General features: G+C 42.8%; 1 protein-coding gene across 2 annotated transcripts in view; it reads right to left on the bottom strand.

The window, feature by feature from the left end:
- LOC110510300 (dixin) overlaps window positions 1-21,267 on the bottom strand; it is a 63,208-nt gene extending 41,941 nt beyond the window's left edge. The window contains exons 1-7 of one of the 2 annotated variants that reach the window (XM_036967767.1): window positions 20,879-21,267; window positions 12,540-12,669; window positions 6,059-6,184; window positions 5,597-5,810; window positions 4,951-5,055; window positions 441-511; window positions 9-91 (exon numbers count right to left, since the gene is read on the bottom strand). In XM_036967767.1, coding sequence (XP_036823662.1) covers window positions 9-91; window positions 441-511; window positions 4,951-5,055; window positions 5,597-5,810; window positions 6,059-6,184; window positions 12,540-12,669; window positions 20,879-20,941 — 792 coding nt within the window. In that variant the 5' untranslated portion in view covers window positions 20,942-21,267. The remainder of the gene's footprint in view (window positions 1-8; window positions 92-440; window positions 512-4,950; window positions 5,056-5,596; window positions 5,811-6,058; window positions 6,185-12,539; window positions 12,670-20,878) is intronic. The other variant, XM_036967768.1, reaches the window with a different exon arrangement.
- Window positions 21,268-23,429: the final 2,162 nt, after the last annotated feature.

The raw sequence follows: 23,429 nt of genomic DNA, 5'->3' as shown, positions 1-23,429 counted from the left end.
GTGTGTACCTGTAGAGCTGACACCATTCTCCGTGTCTCCTGCATCTCTCTCTCCAGGCTCTCAGTCAGAGGACTCTCCCAACCTGACTTAGCTACACACACACACACACACACACACACACACACACACACACACACACACACACACACACACACACAGCAATAGGGAGATAAATATTTCAGTTTATGTTGAAGTCTGTGTGACTTTATTAAGCCATCTTATCTTAATGAATCTATTAAATCATATTAAATCGTAATGAATCGATTGAATCTTACTGAATCATATTCAGCCTGATGAATCATATTGAATCTATTGAATCATGATGAATCCTATTCATTGGTGCATGTTTACCTGACTCTTACGTCTGACCCAGACTGACACTAATCTAACCTGTGCACTGCAAAACCTACACTGCCAACGTGTGTGTGTGTGTGTCTTACTGCTTCTCTCTGGTTGGCTCTCCTCCGGCTCTCTGTTGTCTGATTGGCTGGTGGGCGGGGCTCTGGGGGAACTGAGGATATAAACACTGATTACTGACAGGAGGGTGTGTGGTTTGTGCGGTGTGTGTGTGTGTGTGTGCGTGGGTGCGTGTGTGTGTGGTGCAGGACATTTAAGACATTTCTCGGAACCATATGTATTGGGTACCCATTAGCAGTGGTGGGAAAAGTACCCAATTGTCATACTTGAGTAAAAGTATAGTTACCTTAATAGAAAGTTACTCAAGTAAAAGTCACCCAGTAAAATACTACTTCAGTAAAAGTCCAAAAGTATTTGGTTCTAAATATATTTAACTATTCAAAGAAAATTTAATTTATCAAATATATAAATCATTTCATGTATAGATAGCCAGGGGAACACTCCATCACTCAGACATCATTACAGATAGCCAGGGGAACACTCCAACACTCAGACATCATTACAGATAGCCAGGGGAACACTCAGACATCATTACAGATAGCCAAGGGAACACTCCAACACTCAGATATCATTACAGGTAGCCAGGGGAACACTCCAACACTCAGACATCATTACAGATAGCCAGGGGAACACTCCAACACTCAGACATCATTACAGATAGCCAGGGGAACACTCCAACACTCAGACATCATTACAGATAGCCAGGGGAACACTCCAACACTCAGACATCATTACAGATAGCCAGGGGAACACTCCAACACTCAGACATCATTACAGATAGCCAGGGGTACACTCCAACACTCAGACATCATTATAGATAGCCAGGGGAACACTCCAACACTCAGACATCATTACAGATAGCCAGGGGAACACTCCAACACTCAGACATCATTACAGATAGCCAGGGGAACACTCCAACACTCAGATATCATTACAGGTAGCCAGGGGAACACTCCAACACTCAGATATCATTACAGATAGCCAGGGGAACACTCCAACACTCAGACATCATTACAGATAGCCAGGGGAACACTCCAACACTCAGACATCATTACAGATAGCCAGGGGAACACTCCATCACTCAGATATCATTACAGATAGCCAGGGGAACACTCCAACACTCAGACATCATTACAGATAGCCAGGGGAACACTCCATCACTCAGACATCATTACAGATAGCCAGGGGAACACTCCATCACTCAGATATCATTACAGATAGCCAGGGGAACACTCCACCACTCAGACATCATTACAGATAGCCAGGGGAACACTCCAACACTCAGACATCATTACAGATAGCCAGGGGAACACTCAGACATCATTACAGATAGCCAGGGGAACACTCCAACACTCAGACATCATTACAGATAGCCAGGGGTACACTCCAACACTCAGACATCATTACAGATAGACAGGGAACACTCTATCACTCAGACATCATTACAGATAGACAGGGGCACACTCCAACACTCAGACATCATTACAGATAGCCAGGGGAACACTCCAACACTCAGACATCATTACAGATAGACAGGGGCACACTCCAACACTCAGACATCATTACAGATAGACAGGGGAACACTCCAACACTCAGACATCATTACAGATAGCCAGGGGCACACTCCAACACTCAGACATCATTATAGATAGCCAGGGGAACACTCCAACACTCAGACATCATTACAGATAGCCAGGGGAACACTCCAACACTCAGACATCATTACAGATAGCCAGGGGAACACTCCAACACTCAGACATTATTTACAAACGCTGCATGTGTGTTTAGTGAGTCCTCCAGATCAGAGGTAGTAGGGACGACCAGGGATGTTCTCTGTTTAGTGAGTCCTCCAGATCAGAGGCAGTCGGGATAACCAGGGATGTTCTCTGTTTAGTGAGTCCTCCAGATCAGAGGTAGTAGGGACGACCAGGGATGTTCTCTGTTTAGTGAGTCCTCCAGATCAGAGGCAGTCGGGATGACCAGGGATGTTCTCTGTTTAGTGAGTCCTCCAGATCAGAGGCAGTAGGGATGACCAGGGATGTTCTCTGGTTAGTGAGTCCTCCAGATCAGAGGCAGTAGGGATGACCAGGGATGTTCTCTGTTTAGTGAGTCCACCAGATCAGAGGCGGTCGGGGTGACCAGGGATGTTCTCTGTTTAGTGAGTCCTCCAGATCAGAGGCAGTAGGGATGACCAAGGATGTTCTCTGTTTAGTGAGTCTCCCAGATCAGAGGCAGTAGGGATGACCAGGTATGTTCTTTGTTTAGTGAGTCCTCCAGATCAGAGGCAGTAGGGATGACCAGGTATGTTCTCTTGATAAGTGTGTGAATTGGACCATTTTCCTGACCTGCTAAGCATTGAAAATGTAACAAGTACTTTGGGTGTCAGGGAAAATGTTTTGAATAAAAAGTACATAATTTTCTTTAGGAATGAATTGAAGTAAAAGTAAAAACTGTCAAAAATATAAATAGTAAAATACTGATACCCCAAAAAAATATGTTTTACTTAAGTACTTTACACCACTGGCCATTAGGGTGTCCACCCACAGTGTTCAGAATAACATAAATCACATTTAGATTATGGTAATTCATATTAACAGAACATCAACATTATGGTAATTCATATTAACAGAACATTTAGAATATGGTCATTCATATTAAAACAGCATTTAGATTATGGTAATTCATATTAACACAACATTTACATTATGGTAATTCATATTAACACAACATTTACATGATGGTAATTCATATTAAAACAACATTTAGATTATGGTAATTCATATTAACACAACATTTACATGATGGTAATTCATATTAACACAACATTTACATGATGGTAATTCATATTAAAACAACATTTAGATTATGGTAATTCATATTAACACAACATTTAGATTATGGTAATTCATATTAAAACAACATTTAGATTATGGTAATTCATATTAACAGAACATGCAAATCAAGGATCCATTCTTTCTTTCTTTCCTCATAATTCTGATGAGCACTATGAAGATGTTAGAATTTCCTCAGCCAACAAGAGTAACGGACAGCTAAATCACTAGCCTGTCAATCTACTATAGAAAAACTATTCACATCTACATTTCCTCAGCCAACAAGATGAGTAACAAACATCAAAATCACTAGCCTGTCAATCTACTATAGAATAACTAGATGAGTAACAGACAGCTAAATCACTACCCTGTCTATCTACTATCAGCCAACAGGATGAGTAACGAACAGCTAAATCACTAGCCTGTCAATCTACTATCCCCCATAGTAGAAAAGTAAACCTATTCTATTGGTCAGCTTGTCAAGAAAGAAATAGCCTATTCCAAACAGACTCTGGGACAGTGGTGGGACGATCCCAAAGTCATACAACCAGTAGGCCCAGGCTGCATTCCGAATACTTTAAAAAGCAATCAAATCAAATAAAACATGTTATATAGCCCTTCGTACATCAGCTGATGTCTCAAAGTGCTGTACAGAAACCCAGCCTAAAACCCCAAACAGCAAAGCAATGCAGGTGTAGAAGCACGGTGGCTATGAAAAACTACTTAGAAAGGCCAAAACCTAGGAAGAAACCTAGAGAGGAGCCAGGAAAAGCAACGAGTCTGATGCAACACATCAGAATGTTTATCTGAAAAACAGGTCACCAAGCTATTCTGAGTCAAGATCAATTTCGCAGTCAAAAAGTAAGCTGTGATCTACCGCTGAGATTTTTTTTAAACATTACAGTACCTAATAAAAACAGTTGTGGAGGAATGAGACAGTACCATTAAAATATTACCTCGGCATAGTGGCTATATGCCTAGCCTGCCAATATTGTTCTTCTCCAACAATATTATATTTCAAAACTCCAGCTTTGATAACAAAATAGATCAGTTGGTATGGCACTTGAGGCCCTGCGGAGCATACATTGAAATCATTTGCTTTTTTACTGTACTGATGGTCACGGTGCTTTCATGTCGCGTTCAACTGGGAACTCTGAAATCTCTGACTTACGAGCAGCGTTCAAGACAACTGGGCTCCGACTGGGAAAAATCGAATGGAATGAATCATCCAACTCAGAATACGAACTCTGGCTTCTTTCTAGAGCTCTGACTTTCTGACCTGAAGATCACTGACCTGAAGATTTCACCTCGCAAAAGGTATGAAATACTACTTAGGCTTGTATCAAACCTCAATGTGTGTGGGGGAGTATATGTGTTTTGGGGGGATATGAGTGGGGGATGATGTGTGTTGGGGGATGATGTGTGTTGGGGGATAGGAGTGTGTGGGGGGGATTTGAGTGGGGGGATAGGAGTGTGTGGGGGGAGGATGTGTGGGGGGGTATGAGTGTGTGGGGGGGTATGAGTGGGGGGGTATAAGTGGGGGGATAGAAGTGTGTGGGGGGAGGATGTGTGGGGGGTGATGTGTGTTGGGGGGTATGAGTGGGGGGATAGGAGTGTGTGGGGGGGGGTATGAGTGGTGGGTGATGTGTGTTGGGAGGTATGAGTGGGGGGATATGATTGTGTGGGGGGATATGAGTGTTACCTGCTTGGTGTTGTGTCAGGATCGTCTGGCGGTCCTCTCTCGTACTGCTGGACCAGAGCACGAACACACACACCTCCATCCTCATCTACAAGCATACCCCAACCACTGGAGAGACATTATACACACACAATTATACATGCATGCACACACACACTGAATAGAGGAGTGTGTGTGTGTGTACCTGTGAAGGTGTGTGTACCTGTGGAGGTGTGTGTGTGTACCTGTGGAGGTGTGTGTGTGTACCTGTGGAGGTGTGTGTACCTGTGGAGGTGTGTGTGTGTACCTGTGGAGGTGTGTGTACCTGTGAAGGTGTGTGTACCTGTGGAGGTGTGTGTGTGTGTGTACCTGTGGAGGTGTGTGTGTACCTGTGGACGTTTGTGTACCTGTGGAGGTGTGTGTGTACCTGTGGAGGTGTGTGTGTACCTGCGGAGGTGTGTGCACCTGTGGAGGTGTGTGTACCTATGGAGATGTGTGTGTGTGTACCCGTGGAGGTGTGTGTGTGTACCTGTGGAGGTGTGTGTGTACCTGTGGAGGTGTGTGCACCTGTGGAGGTGTGTGTACCTATGGAGATGTGTGTGTGTACCCGTGGAGGTGTGTGTGTGTACCCGTGGAGGTGTGTGTGTGTGTGGAGGTGTGTGTGTGGTACCTAGCTGTTCCCTCTGCGTCGTGTCGTGCGGCTGCCAATGCTGTTGCTGCGCTCTGCGCCATGGCAACTGTGGAGAGTGTCCTGTGGTTGGCTGCGGCTCCCGCCATGCTCCGTCCACCCCTGGACGCTGCTCTCTGATTGGCTGATGGTTTGAAGTGGGCAGCTAGAGCCAGAATCAACCTCATCACTGACTTCAGATCACCTTCTACTATATCTACACACACACACACACACACACACACACACACACACACACACACACACACACACACACACACACACACACACACACACACACACACACAGGAGTAAGAGAGATTATGTGAGAACTGTGGGACAGGTGTCGGTGTGTGTGTCGGTGTGTGTGTTACCCCAGGCAGAGATGTGAGGTCTGTCGGTTTGTGACTCTTTTAGTGTGTGTGTGTGTGTGTTAGTGTGTGTGTTAGTGTGTGTGTGTGTTACCCCGAGCAGAGGTGTGAGGCATGCGTATACGTCTGGAGGTGATGAAGTTGAGGACTCGCTCCACATTCTCCCTGCTCTCCTCTCGGTCCCTAGGAGCCTGATGTACCCCCTCCAACGCCTCCCCCGCTGCAGGGGGGAGACGGGGGGGTGGGAGAAGGAGAGGGTTATGCATAATTGTTATCATATAAATCAAATCATAATGTATTTAATCTCCCGTGGACAGATTCTGCGTGTAAACGGCAACAATCTGTCAAGAATCACGTAGAATTACGTGATTAAGAGCAGCAGTAGTTCCTGGTTTGGAGTTTTCATCATTGATTATTTGATAGAATCAGGATTGGTCGAAAGTGGTGCTTAAACTGGGCTGTAGTTATTGTACCACTGGGGAATCACTAAAGACGGACCGTTAAACGATGGCCCAGCATTCTCCAGGAAAACTAACCACTTTGCCAAAGTCTCCATCCAAAGTGCTGGATGTGAGATTGTGTTGAAAACATCTTCACTGTTTATTGCCTCTCTTCGAATGCTGTGTGTTCACACGAGGGAGGAAACTCCGATTCCTTCCTTCGCACAACGGTAATCATACTTGTAAATGGTATTCCCCCCAGAAGTAAAACAAGTGGCAAACTTTCACAAGATAAATTTACTTCTGGGTAAGTGAGATTATCATTTATTGAAAGTGCATTTCCTGTCTCAACACAAAACAAATTAAAAAGGAGAAAATGAAAACAAACATACTATAAATTAAACAGTTTAATATCAGATGATGAATATCAGAAATAACAGCTATTGTTTGTATTGTGTAGCGCAGTGTAGTGTGGCGTAGTATTGTGTAGTGTGGTGTAGTGTAGTGTAGTGTGGTGTATGGTGTAGTGTAGTGTAGTGTAGTGTAGTGTGGTGTAGTGTGGTGGAGTGTGGTGTAGTGTAGTGTGGTGTGGTGTATGGTGTAGTGTAGTGTAGTGTAGTGTACGGTGTAGTGTAGTGTAGTGTGGTGTAGTGTAGTGTAGCGTAGTGTAGTGTGGTGTAGCGCAGTGTAGTGTGGCGTAGTATTGTGTAGTGTAGTGTAGTGTGGTGTAGTGTAGTGTGGTGTAGTGTAGCGTAGTGTAGTGTGGTGTAGCGTAGTGTAGTGTGGCGTAGTATTGTGTAGTGTAGTGTAGTGTAGTGTACGGTGTAGTGTAGTGTAGTGTAGTGTGGTGTAGTGTAGTGTAGTGTGGTGTAGTGTAGTGTAGCGTAGTGTAGTGTGGTGTAGCGCAGTGTAGTGTGGTGTAGTGCGGTGTGGTGCAGTGTAGTCTAGTGTGGTGTAGTGTAGTGTGGTGTGGTGTGGTGTCGTGTAGTGTAGTGTAGTATGGTGTAGCATGGTGTAGAATAGTGTAGTGTGGTGTAGCATAGTGTAGTGTGGTGTAGCATGGTGTAGCATGGTGTAGTATAGTGTAGCATGGTGTAGAATAGTGTAGTGTGGTGTAGCATAGTGTAGTGTGGTGTAGCATGGTGTAGCATGGTGTAGTATAGTGTAGTGTGGTGTAGCATGGTGTAGAATAGTGTAGTGTGGTGTAGCATAGTGTAGTGTGGTGTAGCATGGTGTAGCATGGTGTAGTATAGTGTAGCATGGTGTAGCATGGTGTAGTGTGGTGTAGCATGGTGTAGTGTGGTGTAGCATGGTGTAGTGTGGTGTAGTGTGGTGTAGTGTGGTGTAGTGTGGTGTGGTGTAGCATGGTGTAGCATGGTGTAGTATAGTGTAGCATGGTGTAGCATGGTGTAGTATAGTGTAGTGTGGTGTGGTGTAGCATGGTGTAGCATGGTGTAGTGTGGTGTAGTGTGGTGTGGTGTGGTGTGGTGTAGCATAGTGTGGTGTAGTGTGGTGTAGTGTGGTGTGGTGTGGTGTAGCATGGTGTAGCATGGTGTAGTATAGTGTAGCATGGTGTAGCATGGTGTAGTATAGTGTAGCATGGTGTAGTGTGGTGTAGCATGGTGTAGTATGGCGTAGCATGGTGTAGTGTGGTGTAGCATGGTGTAGTGTGGTGTAGCATGGTGTAGCATGGTGTAGTGTGGTGTAGTGTGGTGTAGTGTGGTGTAGTGTGGTGTGGTGTAGCATGGTGTAGCATGGTGTAATATGGTGTAGTATAGTGTAGTATGGTGTAGTGTGGTGTAGCATGGTGTAGTATAGTGTAGTGTGGTGTAGTGTGGTGTAGCATGGTGTTGCATGGTGTAGTGTGGTGTGGTGTAGCATGGTGTAGTATAGTGTAGTGTGGTGTAGTGTGGTGTATGTAGTATGGTGTTGCATGGTGTAGTATAGTGTAGTGTGGTGTAGTGTGGTGTAGCATGGTGTAGTATAGTGTAGTGTGGTGTAGTATGGTGTTGCATGGTGTAGTATAGTGTAGTGTGGTGTAGTGTGGTGTATGTAGTATGGTGTTGCATGGTGTAGTATAGTGTAGTGTGGTGTAGTGTGGTGTAGCATGGTGTAGTATAGTGTAGTGTGGTGTAGTATGGTGTTGCATGGTGTAGTATAGTGTAGTGTGGTGTAGTGTGGTGTTGCATGGTGTAGTATAGTGTAGTGTGGTGTAGTGTGGTGTTGCATGGTGTAGTATAGTGTAGTGTGGTGTAGTGTGGTGTAGTATGGTGTTGCATGGTGTAGTATAGTGCAGTGTGGTGTAGCATGGTGTTGCATGGTGTAGTATAGTGTAGTGTGGTGTAGTATGGTGTTGCATGGTGTAGTATAGTGTAGTGTGGTGTAGTGTGGTGTAGCATGGTGTAGCATGGTGTAGTATAGTGTAGTGTGGTGTAGTGTGGTGTAGCATAGTGTAGCATGGTGTAGTATAGTGTAGTGTGGTGTAGTGTGGTGTAGCATGGTGTAGCATGGTGTAGTATAGTGTAGTGTGGTGTAGTGTGGTGTAGCATAGTGTAGCATGGTGTAGTATAGTGTAGTGTGGTGTAGTGTGGTGTAGCGTGGTGTAGCATGGTGTAGTATAGTGTAGTGTGGTGTAGTGTGGTGTAGCATAGTGTAGCATGGTGTAGTATAGTGTAGTGTGGTGTAGTGTAGCATGGTGTAGCATGGTGTAGTATAGTGTAGTGTGGTGTAGTGTGGTGTAGCATGGTGTTGCATGGTGTAGTGTGGTGTAATGTGGTGTAGTGTGGTGTAGTATAGTGTAGTGTGGTGTAGTATAGTGTAGTGTGGTGTAGTGTGGTGTAGCATGGTGTTGCATGGTGTAGTGTGGTGTAATGTGGTGTAGTATGGTGTAGTTTAGTATGGTGTATTGTAGAATGGTGTAGTCTAGTACGGTACGGTGTGGTGTAGTGTTGTATGGTTTGTGTGGTGTGTTGCGTTGCGTTGTGTGGTCTGGAGGGGTGTTTAGTGTGGTGGATGTGGTATAGTGGGTGTGGTGGGTGTGGTGTGGTTTAGTATGGTGTGGTGTAGTATGGTGTGGTTTAGTATGGTGTGGTGTGGTGTGGTATGGGGCTAAATGGTGTTGTGTGGTCTGCAGTGGTGGTGTATTGGGTGCGGTATAGTTTGTGGTAGGTGTGGTGTGTGTGTTGTGGTAAGTGTGGTGTGGCAGGTGTGTTGTGGTAAATGTGGTGGTAGGTGTGGTGGTGTGTGTTGTGTGTGTTGTGGTAGGCGTGGTGTGTGTGTAGTTGGGTTTACTTGATAGCTACCTACACAAATAGCTAGCTAGAACAAAGTGTTAATAAGATATTCATTTAAAAAGATTAAAAGCAATACAAATAAGTTATCCAGTAGGCCTCTACTGAGGGAGCTAAGAGCTGTGTTGTCCAGTAGACATCTACTGAGGGAGCTAAGAGCTGTGTTGTCCAGTAGACATCTACTGAGGGAGCTAAGAGCTGTGTTGTCCAGTAGACATCTACTGAGGGAGCTAAGAGCTGTGTTGTCCAGTAGACATCTACTGAGGGAGCTAAGAGCTGTGTTGTCAGTAGACATCTACTGAGGGAGCTAAGAGCTGTGTTGTCCAGTAGACATCTACTGAGGGAGCTAAGAGCTGTGTTGTCCAGTAGACATCTACTGAGGGAGCTAAGAGCTGTGTTGTCCAGTAGACATCTACTGAGGGAGCTAAGAGCTGTGTTGTCCAGTAGACATCTACTGAGGGAGCTAAGAGCTGTGTTGTCAGTAGACATCTACTGAGGGAGCTAAGAGCTGTGTTGTCCAGTAGACATCTACTGAGGGAGCTAAGAGCTGTGTTGTCAGTAGACATCTACTGAGGGAGCTAAGAGCTGTGTTGTCCAGTAGACATCTACTGAGGGAGCTAAGAGCTGTGTTGTCCAGTAGACATCTACTGAGGGAGCTAAGAGCTGTGTTGTCAGTAGACATCTACTGAGGGAGCTAAGAGCTGTGTTGTCCAGTAGACATCTACTGAGGGAGCTAAGAGCTGTGTTGTCCAGTAGACCTCTACTGAGGGAGCTAAGAGCTGTGTTGTCCAGTAGACCTCTACTGAGGGAGCTAAGAGCTGTGTTGTCCAGTAGACCTCTACTGAGGGAGCTAAGAGCTGTGTTGTCCAGTAGGCCTCTACTGAGGGAGCTAAGAGCTGTGTTGTCCAGTAGACCTCTACTGAGGGAGCTAAGAGCTGTGTTGTCCAGTAGACATCTACTGAGGGAGCTAAGAGCTGTGTTGTCCAGTAGACATCTACTGAGGGAGCAAAGAGCTGTGTTGTCAGTCATTTGTGTATGTGTTGTGTTAGGTATGGTGTTATGGTAGGTGTGTGTTGTGGTAGGTGTGGTGTTATGGTAGATGTGTGCTGTGGTGGTGTGTGTGTTGTGGTAGGTGTGGTGTGTGTGTTGTGGTAGGTGTGGTGTGGTAGGTGTGTTGGTGTGTGTTGTGTTAGGTGTGGTGTTATGGTAGGTGTGTGTTGTGGTAGGTGTGACGTGTGTGTTGTGGTGGTGTGTGTGTGTGTGTGTGTGTGTGTGTGTGTGTTGTGATTGGTGTGGTGTTATGGTAGGTGTGTGTTGTGGTGGTGTGTGTGTGTTGTGGTGGTGTGTGTGTTGTGGTAGGTGAGGTGTTATGGTAAATGTGTGCTGTGGTGGTTGTGTGTGTGTGGTGGTAGGTGTGGTGTTATGGAAGGTGTGTGTTGTGGTAGGTGTGGTGTGTTGTGGTAGGTGTGGTGTGTGTGTTGTGGTAGGTGTGGTGTGTGTATTGTGGTAAGTGTGTTGTGGTAGGTGTGTTGTTGTGTGTTGTGGTAGGTGTAGTGTGTGTGGTGTGGTAGGTGTGGTGGTGTGTGTTGTTTTAGGTGTGGTGTTATGGTAGGTGTGTGTTGTGGTAGGTGTGATGTGTGTGTTGTGGTAGGTGTGGTGTTATGGTAGATGTGTGTTGTGGTAGGTGTGGTGTGTGTGTTATGGTAGGTGTGGTGTGTTGTGGTAGGTGTGACGTGTGTGTGTGTGTGTGTGTGTGTGTGTGTGTGTGTGTGTGTGTGTGTGTGTGTGTGTGTGTGTGTGTGTGTGTGTGTGTTGTGGTAGGTGTGATGTGTGTGTTGTGATTGGTGTGGTGTTATGGTAGGTGTGTGTTGTGGTGGTGTGTGTGTGTTGTGGTGGTGTGTGTGTTGTGGTAGGTGAGGTGTTATGGTAGATGTGTGCTGTGGTGGTGTGTGTGTGTGTGTGTGTGTTGTGGTAGGTGTGGTGGTGTGTGTGTGGTGGTAGTTGTGGTGTTATGGTAGGTATGTGTTGTGGCAGGTGTGGTAGGTGTGGTGTGTGTATTGTGGTAGGTGTATTGTGGTAGGTGTGTTGTTTTAGGTGTGGTGTTATGGTAGGTGTGTGTTGTGATAGGTGTGATGTGTGTGTTGTGGTGGTGTGTGTGTTGTGGTAGGTGTGACGTGTGTGTTGTGGTAGGTGTGATGTGTGTGTTGTGGTGATGTGTGTGTTGTGGGGGTGTGTGTGTTGTGGTAGGTGTGGTGGTGTGTGTGTTGTGGTAGGTGTAGTGGTGTGTGTTGTGGTAGGTGTGATGTGTGTGTTGTGGTAGGTGTGATGTGTGTGTTGTGGTGGGTGTGTGTGTTGTGGTGGGTGTGGTGGTGTGTGTGTTGTGGTAGGTGTGTGTGTTGAGGTAGGTGTGACGTGTGTGTTGTGGTAGGTGTGTGTGTGTGTGTGTGTGTGTGTGTGTGTGTGTGTGTGTGTGTGTGTGTGTGTGTGTGTGTGTGTGTGTGTGTGTGTGTTGTGGTGGTGTGTGTATTGTGGTAAGTGTGGTGGTGTGTGCTGTTGTAGGTGTGATGTGTGTGTTGTGATGTTTGTGTTGTGGTAGATGTGATGTGTGTGTTGTGGTAGATGTGTTGTGGTAGGTGTGATGTGTGTGTTGTGGTAGGTGTGGTGGTGTGTGTTGTGGTGGTGTGTGTGTTGTGGTAGGTGTGGTGGTGTGTGTTGTGGTGGTGTGTGTGTTGTGGTAGGTATGACGTGTGTGTTGTGGTAGGTGTGTGTGTGTGTGTGTGTGTGTGTGTGTGTGTGTGTGTGTGTGTGTGTGTGTGTGTGTGTGTGTGTGTGTGTGAGTACTAACCCACTATCTCCACCAGGTGTGATAACACCACTCCATCCTGCAGGTCTACTCTGAGGTCTGCGATGGGCTTCAGGCCTGGTCGCCTCTTCAACTGGCTGTTCACCCACAACACATAGGTTGATAGCTGCTGCTACACACACACACACACACACACACACACACACACACACACACACACACACACACACACACACAAACACACCACCATGAACACACCATAGCTTCAAAATATGTTTAAAGTTGTAATTTGGACTTCATATCATGTTGATATTATAGATAGTAATTCCTTACATCCAGAGCTCTATCAATAAATTTGACAGTATTATGGTTAGTGTTGGGGTTGGATTTAAAGACCCAGGGATCCACACTAGTCTAGTGATGTAATAATATAAAACAACTATTGAGATACAATGAAGTAGAGCTGTGACGATAAACCCACCCCTTACCATGAAGTAGAGCTGGGACGATAAACCCACCCCTTACCATGAAGTAGAGCTGGGACGATAAACCCACCCCTTACCATGAAGTAGAGCTGGGAAGATAAACCCACCCCTTACCATGAAGTAGAGCTGGGACGATAAACCCACCACTTACCATGAAGTAGAGCTGTGACGATAAACCCACCCCTTACCATGAAGTAGAGCTGGGAAGATAAACCCACCCCTTACCATGAAGTAGAGCTGGGACGATAAACCCACCACTTACCATGAAGTAGAGCTGGGACGATAAACCCACCACTTACCATGAAGTAGAGCTGGGACGATAAACCCACCACTTACCATGAAGTAGAGCTGGGACGATAAACCCACCACTTACCATGAAGTAGAGCTGGGAAGATAAACCCACCCCTTACCATGAAGTAGAGCTGTGACGATAAACCCACCCCTTACCATGAAGTAGAGCTGGGAAGATAAACCCACCCCTTACCATGAAGTAGAGCTGGGACGATAAACCCACCACTTACCATGAAGTAGAGCTGGGATGATAAACCCACCACTTACCATGAAGTAGAGCTGGGACGATAAACCCACCCCTTACCATGAAGTAGAGCTGGGAAGATAAACCCACCACTTACCATGAAGTAGAGCTGGGACGATAAACCCACCACTTACCATGAAGTAGAGCTGGGAAGATAAACCCACCCCTTACCATGAAGTAGAGCTGGGACGATAAACCCACCCCTTACCATGAAGTAGAGCTGGGAAGATAAACCCACCCCTTACCATGAAGTAGAGCTGGGAAGATAAACCCACCCCTTACCATGAAGTAGAGCTGGGATGATAAACCCACCACTTACCATGAAGTAGAGCTGGGACAATAAACCCACCACTTACCATGAAGTAGAGCTGTGACAATAAACCCACCACTTACCATGAAGTAGAGCTGGGACGATAAACCCACCACTTACCATGAAGTAGAGCTGTGACAATAAACCCACCACTTACCATGACGTAGAGCTGGGACGATAAACCCACCACTTACCATGAAGTAGAGCTGGGACGATAAACCCACCACTTACCATGAAGTAGAGCTGGGACGATAAACCCACCACTTACCATGAAGTAGAGCTGGGACAATAAACCCACCACTTACCATGAAGTAGAGCTGGGACGATAAACCCACCACTTACCATGAAGTAGAGCTGGGACGATAAACCCACCACTTACCATGAAGTAGAGCTGGGACAATAAACCCACCACTTACCATGAAGTAGAGCTGGGACGATAAACCCACCACTTACCATGAAGTAGAGCTGGGACGATAAACCCACCACTTACCATGAAGTAGAGCTGGGACGATAAACCCACCACTTACCATGAAGTAGAGCTGGGACGATAAACCCACTACTTACCATAAAGTAGAGCTGGGACGATAAACCCACCACTTACCATGAAGTAAAGCTGGGAAGATACAGTGGGGCAAAAAAGTATTTAGTCAGCCACCAATTGTGCAAGTTCTCCCAATTAAAAATATGAGAGAGGCCTGGTAATGATGATGACATGGTGGTTCTATACAGAGTCTACTAATGACAATGACATGGTGGTTCTATACTAAGTCTACTAATGATAATGACATGGTGGTTCAATACTAAGTCTACTAATGATAATGACATGGTGGTTCTATACAGAGTCTACTAATGATAATGACATGGTGGTTCTATACAGAGTCTACTAATGATAATGACATGGTGGTTCTATACAGAGTCTACGAATGATAACAACATAGTGGTTCTATACTAAGTCTACAAATTATAATGACATAGTGGTTCTATACGCAATCTACTAATGATAATGGCATGGTGGTTCTATACAGTCTACTAATGATAATGACATGGTGGTTCTATACAGAGTCTACAAATGATAATGACATGGTGGTTCTATACAGTCTACTAATGATAATGACATGGTGGTTCTATACTAAGTCTACTAATGATAATGACATGGTGGTTCTATACAGAGTCTACTAATGACAATGACATGGTGGTTCTATACAGAGTCTACTAATGATAATGACATGGTGGTTCTATACTAAGTCTACTAATGATAATGACATGGTGGTTCTATACAGAGCCTACTAATGATAATGACATGGTGGTTCTATACAGAACCTACTAATGATAATGACATGGTGGTTCTACACAGAGTCTACTAATGATAATGACATGGTGGTTCTATACAGAGTCTACTAATGATAATGACATGGTGGTTCTATACAGAGTCTACTAATGATAATGATGTGGTTCTATACTAAGTCTACTAATGATAATGACATGGTGGTTCTATACTAAGTCTACTAATGATAATGACATGGTGGTTCTATACAGAGTCTACTAATGATAATGACATGGTGGTTCTACACTAAGTCTACTAATGATAATGACATGGTGGTTCTATACAGAGTCTACTAATGATAATGACATGGTGGTTTATACTAAGCCTAGTAATGATAATGATATGGTGGTTCTATACTAAGTCTACTAATGATAATGACATGGTGGTTCTACACAGAGTCTACTAATGATAATGACATGGTGGTTCTATACAGAGTCTACTAATGATAATGACATGGTGGTTCTATACAGAACCTACTAATGATAATGACATGGTGGTTCTATACTAAGTATACTAATGATAATGACATGGTGGTTCTATACAGAGTCTACTAATGATAATGACATGTTGGTTCTATACAGAGTCTACTAATGATAATGACATGGTGGTTCTATACAGAGTCTACTAATGATAATGACATGGTGGTTATATACTAAGCCTACTAATGATAATGACATGGTGGTTCTATACAGAACCTACTAATGATAATGACATGGTGGTTCTATACAGAGTCTACTAATGATAATGACATGGTGGTTCTATACAGAGTCTACTAATGATAATGACATGGTGGTTCTATACAGAGTCTACTAATGATAATGACATGGTGGTTCTATACAGAGTCTACTAATGATAATGACATGGTGGTTCTATACAGAGTCTACGAATGATAACAACATAGTGGTTCTATACTAAGTCTACAAATTATAATGACATAGTGGTTCTATACGCAATCTACTAATGATAATGACATGGTGGTTCTATACAGTCTACTAATGATAATGACATGGTGGTTCTATACAGAGTCTACAAATGATAATGACATGGTGGTTCTATACAGAGTCTACTAATGATAATGACATGGTGGTTCTATACTAAGTCTACTAATGATAATGACATGGTGGTTCTATACAGAGTCTACTAATGATAATGACATGGTGGTTCTATACAGAGTCTACTAATGATAATGACATGGTGGTTCTATACTAAGTCTACTAATGATAATGACATGGTGGTTCTATACAGAGCCTACTAATGATAATGACATGGTGGTTCTATACAGAACCTACTAAGGATAATGACATGGTGGTTCTATACAGAGTCTACTAATGATAATAACTTGGTGGTTCTATACAGAACCTACTAAGGATAATGACATGGTGGTTCTATACAGAGTCTACTAATGATAATGACATGGTGGTTCTATACAGAGTCTACTAATGATAATGACATGGTGGTTCTATACAGAACCTACTAATGATAATGACATGGTGGTTCTATACTAAGTATACTAATGATAATGACATGGTGGTTCTATACAGAGTCTACTAATGATAATGACATGTTGGTTCTATACAGAGTCTACTAATGATAATGACATGGTGGTTCTATACAGAGTCTACTAATGATAATGACATGGTGGTTATATACTAAGCCTACTAATGATAATGACATGGTGGTTCTATACAGAACCTACTAATGATAATGACATGGTGGTTCTATACAGAGTCTACTAATGATAATGACATGGTGGTTCTATACAGAGTCTACTAATGATAATGACATGGTGGTTCTATACAGAGTCTACTAATGATAATGACATGGTGGTTCTATACAGAGTCTACTAATGATAATGACATGGTGGTTCTATACAGAGTCTACGAATGATAACAACATAGTGGTTCTATACTAAGTCTACAAATTATAATGACATAGTGGTTCTATACGCAATCTACTAATGATAATGACATGGTGGTTCTATACAGTCTACTAATGATAATGACATGGTGGTTCTATACAGAGTCTACAAATGATAATGACATGGTGGTTCTATACAGAGTCTACTAATGATAATGACATGGTGGTTCTATACTAAGTCTACTAATGATAATGACATGGTGGTTCTATACAGAGTCTACTAATGATAATGACATGGTGGTTCTATACAGAGTCTACTAATGATAATGACATGGTGGTTCTATACTAAGTCTACTAATGATAATGACATGGTGGTTCTATACAGAGCCTACTAATGATAATGACATGGTGGTTCTATACAGAACCTACTAAGGATAATGACATGGTGGTTCTATACAGAGTCTACTATTGATAATAACTTGGTGGTTCTATACAGAACCTACTAAGGATAATGACATGGTGGTTCTATACAGAGTCTACTAATGATAATGACATGGTGGTTCTATACAGAGTCTACTAATGATAATGACATGGTGGTTCTATACAGAGTCTACTAATGATAATGACATGGTGGTTCTATACAGAGTCTACTAATGATAATGACATGGTGGTTCTATACAGAGTCTACGAATGATAACAACATAGTGGTTCTATACTAAGTCTACAAATTATAATGACATAGTGGTTCTATACGCAATCTACTAATGATAATGACATGGTGGTTCTATACAGTCTACTAATGATAATGACATGGTGGTTCTATACAGAGTCTACTAATGATAATGACATGGTGGTTCTATACAGAGTCTACGAATGATAACAACATAGTGGTTCTATACTAAGTCTACAAATTATAATGACATAGTGGTTCTATACGCAATCTACTAATGATAATGACATGGTGGTTCTATACAGTCTACTAATGATAATGACATGGTGGTTCTATACAGAGTCTACTAATGATAATGACATGGTGGTTCTATACAGAGTCTACGAATGATAACAACATAGTGGTTCTATACTAAGTCTACAAATTATAATGACATAGTGGTTCTATACGCAATCTACTAATGATAATGACATGGTGGTTCTATACAGAGTCTACAAATGATAATGACATGGTGGTTCTATACAGAGTCTACTAATGATAATGACATGGTGGTTCTATACTAAGTCTACTAATGATAATGACATGGTGGTTCTATACAGAGTCTACTAATGATAATGACATGGTGGTTCTATACAGAGTCTACTAATGATAATGACATGGTGGTTCTATACTAAGTCTACTAATGATAATGACATGGTGGTTCTATACAGAGCCTACTAATGATAATGACATAGTGGTTCTATACAGAACCTACTAAGGATAATGACATGGTGGTTCTATACAGAGTCTACTAATGATAATAACTTGGTGGTTCTATACAGAACCTACTAAGGATAATGACATGGTGGTTCTATACAGAGTCTACTAATGATAATGACATGGTGGTTCTATACAGAGTCTACTAATGATAATGACATGGTGGTTCTATACAGAGTCTACTAATGATAATGACATGGTGGTTCTATACAGAGTCTACTAATGATAATGACATGGTGGTTCTATACAGAGTCTACGAATGATAACAACATAGTGGTTCTATACTAAGTCTACAAATTATAATGACATAGTGGTTCTATACGCAATCTACTAATGATAATGACATGGTGGTTCTATACAGTCTACTAATGATAATGACATGGTGGTTCTATACAGAGTCTACTAATGATAATGACATGGTGGCTCTATACAGAGTCTACTAATGATAATGACATGGTGGTTCTATACAGAGTCTACTAATGATAATGACATGGTGGTTCTATACTAAGTCTACTAATGATAATGACATGGTGGTTCTATACAGAGCCTACTAATGATAATGACATGGTGGTTCTATACAGAACCTACTAAGGATAATGACATGGTGGTTCTATACAGAGTCTACTAATGATAATAACTTGGTGGTTCTATACAGAACCTACTAAGGATAATGACATGGTGGTTCTATACAGAGTATACTAATGATAATGACTTGGTGGTTCTATACTAAGCCTACTACTATTAAAAACTAACAATCTGAAGGAGATCAAGAAAAAGGAGATTATTATTATTATAAATATTATATTGATGACAATTTGAAACAGTGTCAACAACACTAAATAAATGATAAATAATACCAGAGAAGCTGTTCTGACAAAACAAAAAGTAAAGCCTTTATTTCAACAAAGACTAAAAACAGACACATTTGTGAACTTGTTTATCCAACATGTTGTGGTTGTGGGAGTCTTGGTGCTCAGGGAATCAGTAGGCTATTGAACAAACACTCAAACAGGCAACAGAAGCAGGATCTGTCTTATTTCTGTAGAAAAATACAGATGATTTATAAAGCCAGGCACATTTTAACAGTTACACTATTGATTGTAGACCTATTTAAGTTATGGTTTCCTCTCTCATCACTTTTCTTAGACAATTTAAGGAAATGGCTGTTTCCTCGTCTCCTAACTCCACTGCTGCCTCATTGTTCTCAACACCAATATGCTGGTTCACTATTATGCACATAGCAACATGGTCTAGGACAGGGGTACTCAAGTCTTACCCTACGAGGTCCAGAGCCTGCTGGTTTTCTGTTATACCTGATAAATGCACAATTAAAAAATGCATTGGAACTGGCTTCGAGGTCCAGATTTGAGTTTGAGGGGTCTAGGAAAAGGTACCAATTCAACAGTGCACTGATGTGTTTCAGAACCATGGACAGCGACCACTATCCAGCTTCGGGATAAAATAATATTTATTAATGATTCACCATTGTTTTTACGTAATATAACATGTTGTGGTAATATAAGATGTTAATATAACCATATACCATTTCAATAGCACGTCTTAGACTGATGGACTGTGCCATCCCCACGGCTTCCAGAATGGAGTAGTCCACTCAGACAGGAGCCAATCAGACAGGTGTCTTAGACTGATGGACTATGCCATCCCCACGGCCTCCACAATGGATTAGTCCACTCAGACAGACATTTTTTATTTATTTTTTGCTACTGCTTGACTAAAGAAATCTAGGTCGACCAACAGCCTATCAACCAAACAATCAACCAGTTGATTAAATGGGGTCAGCCCTCAGCCTTTGTTAACAAGAAATGTAAGTTGGGCCAGTCTGAACCGTTGGTTTGGTGTTGATAGATTAAAACAGTGTTATTCAAACTTTTTCAGCAGGGACCCCATTTCCCCCCAATCATTTCTGGGGACCCAATTTTTTTCAACATAATGTATTGCACTCCCACCCAACCCCAAATCTAATGACAAGCTTAAAATCGGTCAGGTAGATTTTTACATCAACAAATAACGTTAACTTTCAATTCATTGCATTTTCATCTCTTATCAAAATGAAAATAAAACACATGCATTTACTCGTTAACATTTTCTTTCAAATGATCTTTCTCAACAACCTTTTTATGTTGTCCTATACAGTAATATGTACTGTTTACATTTTGGCGACCCCACTGCAGTTCCCAGGGTCGCGACACTTTGAATACCACTGCTTTAGTCTCATCAGGCTAACTTCTGAACCCTGAAAACAGACCCAGAACTAAACCTCTACTGATCTACTAAACCAACCAGCTAAACTAACTAACTAACTAACTACTTAACAAGCTAGAGGAGAGTAACTTAGCTAAGAAAGAGCCCAAATAATCTTACAGACAGAAACAAGCACACACGACTCTCCCGGCACGGTAGTGGTATCTAGGTTGTAACGGTACCTCGTTGAAGCCCTCCTGGAGAACAGCGTCCAGCCGGATGCCTTTAGAGAGAGACGCCTTCATCCTTCCTTGTGCAACCGGACACAACGCACACACCCGACCCGGGCGACAGGCGGGCCGTTATGTTAAACTACCGCTAGAGAACATACAAAGCAAGTGTACCAGATGAGGAAGCTGCACTGGGTAAAGTTAACGGTTCTGACATCATAAATTTACATCTCCCGTGGGAAAACGTGAGAACAACATTAGCCTCTCGCTTCCAGCATTCTCTCTGCTCCTGAAACGGGATCCAGAAAACCACTGCGCAGGCGCATGCCTCCGCGTCCTTGTCGCCATGGTTACAGCGGGCGGATCCTGAGAACAGGCTGCAGCCCAAAACGTCACTTCCTCCCTCGGCCCCTAGAAAACGGATGCTGTTTAATTTCTTTCCTCGGTGGAGGTCCAAAATCACAAACGTTGCCAGTGAAGTACTTTGATATTATGGGGTTGGTATGACCCACAATTCAATGCAAACTGTCGTCAAGTGTCAAACTCCGGTGGCCTGGAAAGTGTCTAACTTAATCAACACAGCTGCATTTTCGGCATGTGAGACAATGGCTGCGTTTCAAACACATAAAAGACACACCCTCCTCCACTTACCCTAACATTTTGGCCTTGAGGGAATCCCCGCAGCCATCTTTGCAGTCCTTCCAAATTAGCCAACAAGGGAAGTTGGAAATGTAAGCCCCTCAGCCCTGGTTTGTGATCGAGTGTATAATTATTTTCACTCCAGGGCCTGAAACACCCCATAATTCAATTTGCAATGATTGTACATCTGCTAAGAAAGTCAGCCAAAACGTAAAAAACGTAAAACCAACATCAATATGGAGAAGTCAACATACATGTTTATGTAAAATCGAATGTAAATAAGTTAGAAATGTTGCTACTAATGGACATGGCAAAAACACATAACCTAAAAGTAATTCTGTTTTTGTTTGGGTAGCTATTGGAAACGTTAGCTAGCGAATACAAATTTTCCTGACATCACACATTGTCATTTTCAATTTACCTAATATAGTCGGATGGCTAGTATTTCATGTCTGCGGATGCATTGCCTTCTAGCCAAGATATGAAATGCAATCATAATTGACTGTAATACATATAAAGCATAAACAACAGCTACAGGTGGTTTCATGATGACTGAAAACAATCGTGGGACAAATGAGTGATGAATTTCTGGGCAAGGGTGATCCATTGAAAATCATTCATTCTTCCCTCGCCCTACACTCATCACACGTTGTGATTTGACGTGTCCACTTAATTTGAGGGCTGAGGGGAGAGGGTGTGTCTCTTACATGTTTGGAATGCAGCCAAAATTATGAAGATAAGTTACCAAACTATAAAACTAGCTAGCCAGCTATTGGTAACTAGCTAGCTACCTGACACTTCACAAAATAGATGGCATCGTGAGGATGGAAAATGATGTGGATATATTGAAGAAACATCTCAAGACATCAGTTAAAGCTTGGTGGCAAATGGGTCTTCCAAATGGACAATGACCCCAAGCATTCTTCCAAAGTTGTGGCAAAATGGCTTAAGGACAACAAAGTCAAGGTATTGGAGTGGCCGTCACAAAGCCCTTACCTCAATCCTTTATAAAATTTGTGGGCAGAACTGAAAAAGCATGTGCGAGCAAGGAGGCCTTACTAACCTGACTCCGTTACACCAGCTCTGTCAGGAGGAATGGGCCAAAATTCACCCAACTTATTGTGGAAAGCTTGTGGGTGGCTAACTGAAACGTATGGCCCAAGTTAAACCATTTAAAGTCAATGCTACCAAAAAGCAATTGAGTGTATGTAAACTTCTGACCTACTGGGAATGTGATGAAATAAATAAATGCTGAAATAAATCACTCTACTATTATTCTGACATTTCACATTCTTAAAATAAAGTGGTGATCCTAACTGACCTAAGACAGGGACTTTTTGTAGGATTAAATGTCAGGAATTGTGAAAAACTGAGTTTAAATGTATTTGGCTAAGATGTATGTCAACTATGACTTCAACTGGAAATATGAGATGAGTAATGCCAGATATGTAAACATTGACTAAGATACCGTAGAATAGAATACAGTACATATGAGATGAATATGATGAATATGAGATTAATGCCATTAATAAAGTGACTAGTGTTCCATTCCTTAAAGTAGCCAGTGATTCCTAGTCTATGCCTATAGGCAGCAGCCTCTAATGTGCTAGTGGTGGCTGTTTAACAGTCTGATGGCATTGAGATAAAAGCTGTTTTTCAGACTCCCGGTCCCTGCTTTGATGCACCTGTACTGACCTCACCTTCTGGATGATAACGGGGTGAACAGGCCGTGGCTCGGGTGAATGATGTCCTTGATAAAAAAAAATTGCCTTCCTGTGACATCGGGTGCTGTAGTTGTCCTGGAGGGTGGGTAGTTTGCCCCCAGTAATTCGTTGGGTAGACCGCACCACCTTCTGGAGAGCCTTGTGGTTGCGGGCAGTGGAGTTGCTGTACCAGGAGGTGATACAGCCCAACAGGATGCTTT

This window comes from Oncorhynchus mykiss, chromosome Y (genome assembly GCF_013265735.2).
Source record: "Oncorhynchus mykiss isolate Arlee chromosome Y, USDA_OmykA_1.1, whole genome shotgun sequence".
Taxonomy (NCBI): domain Eukaryota; kingdom Metazoa; phylum Chordata; class Actinopteri; order Salmoniformes; family Salmonidae; genus Oncorhynchus; species Oncorhynchus mykiss.
This window is presented reverse-complemented; position numbering and strand designations above follow the sequence as displayed.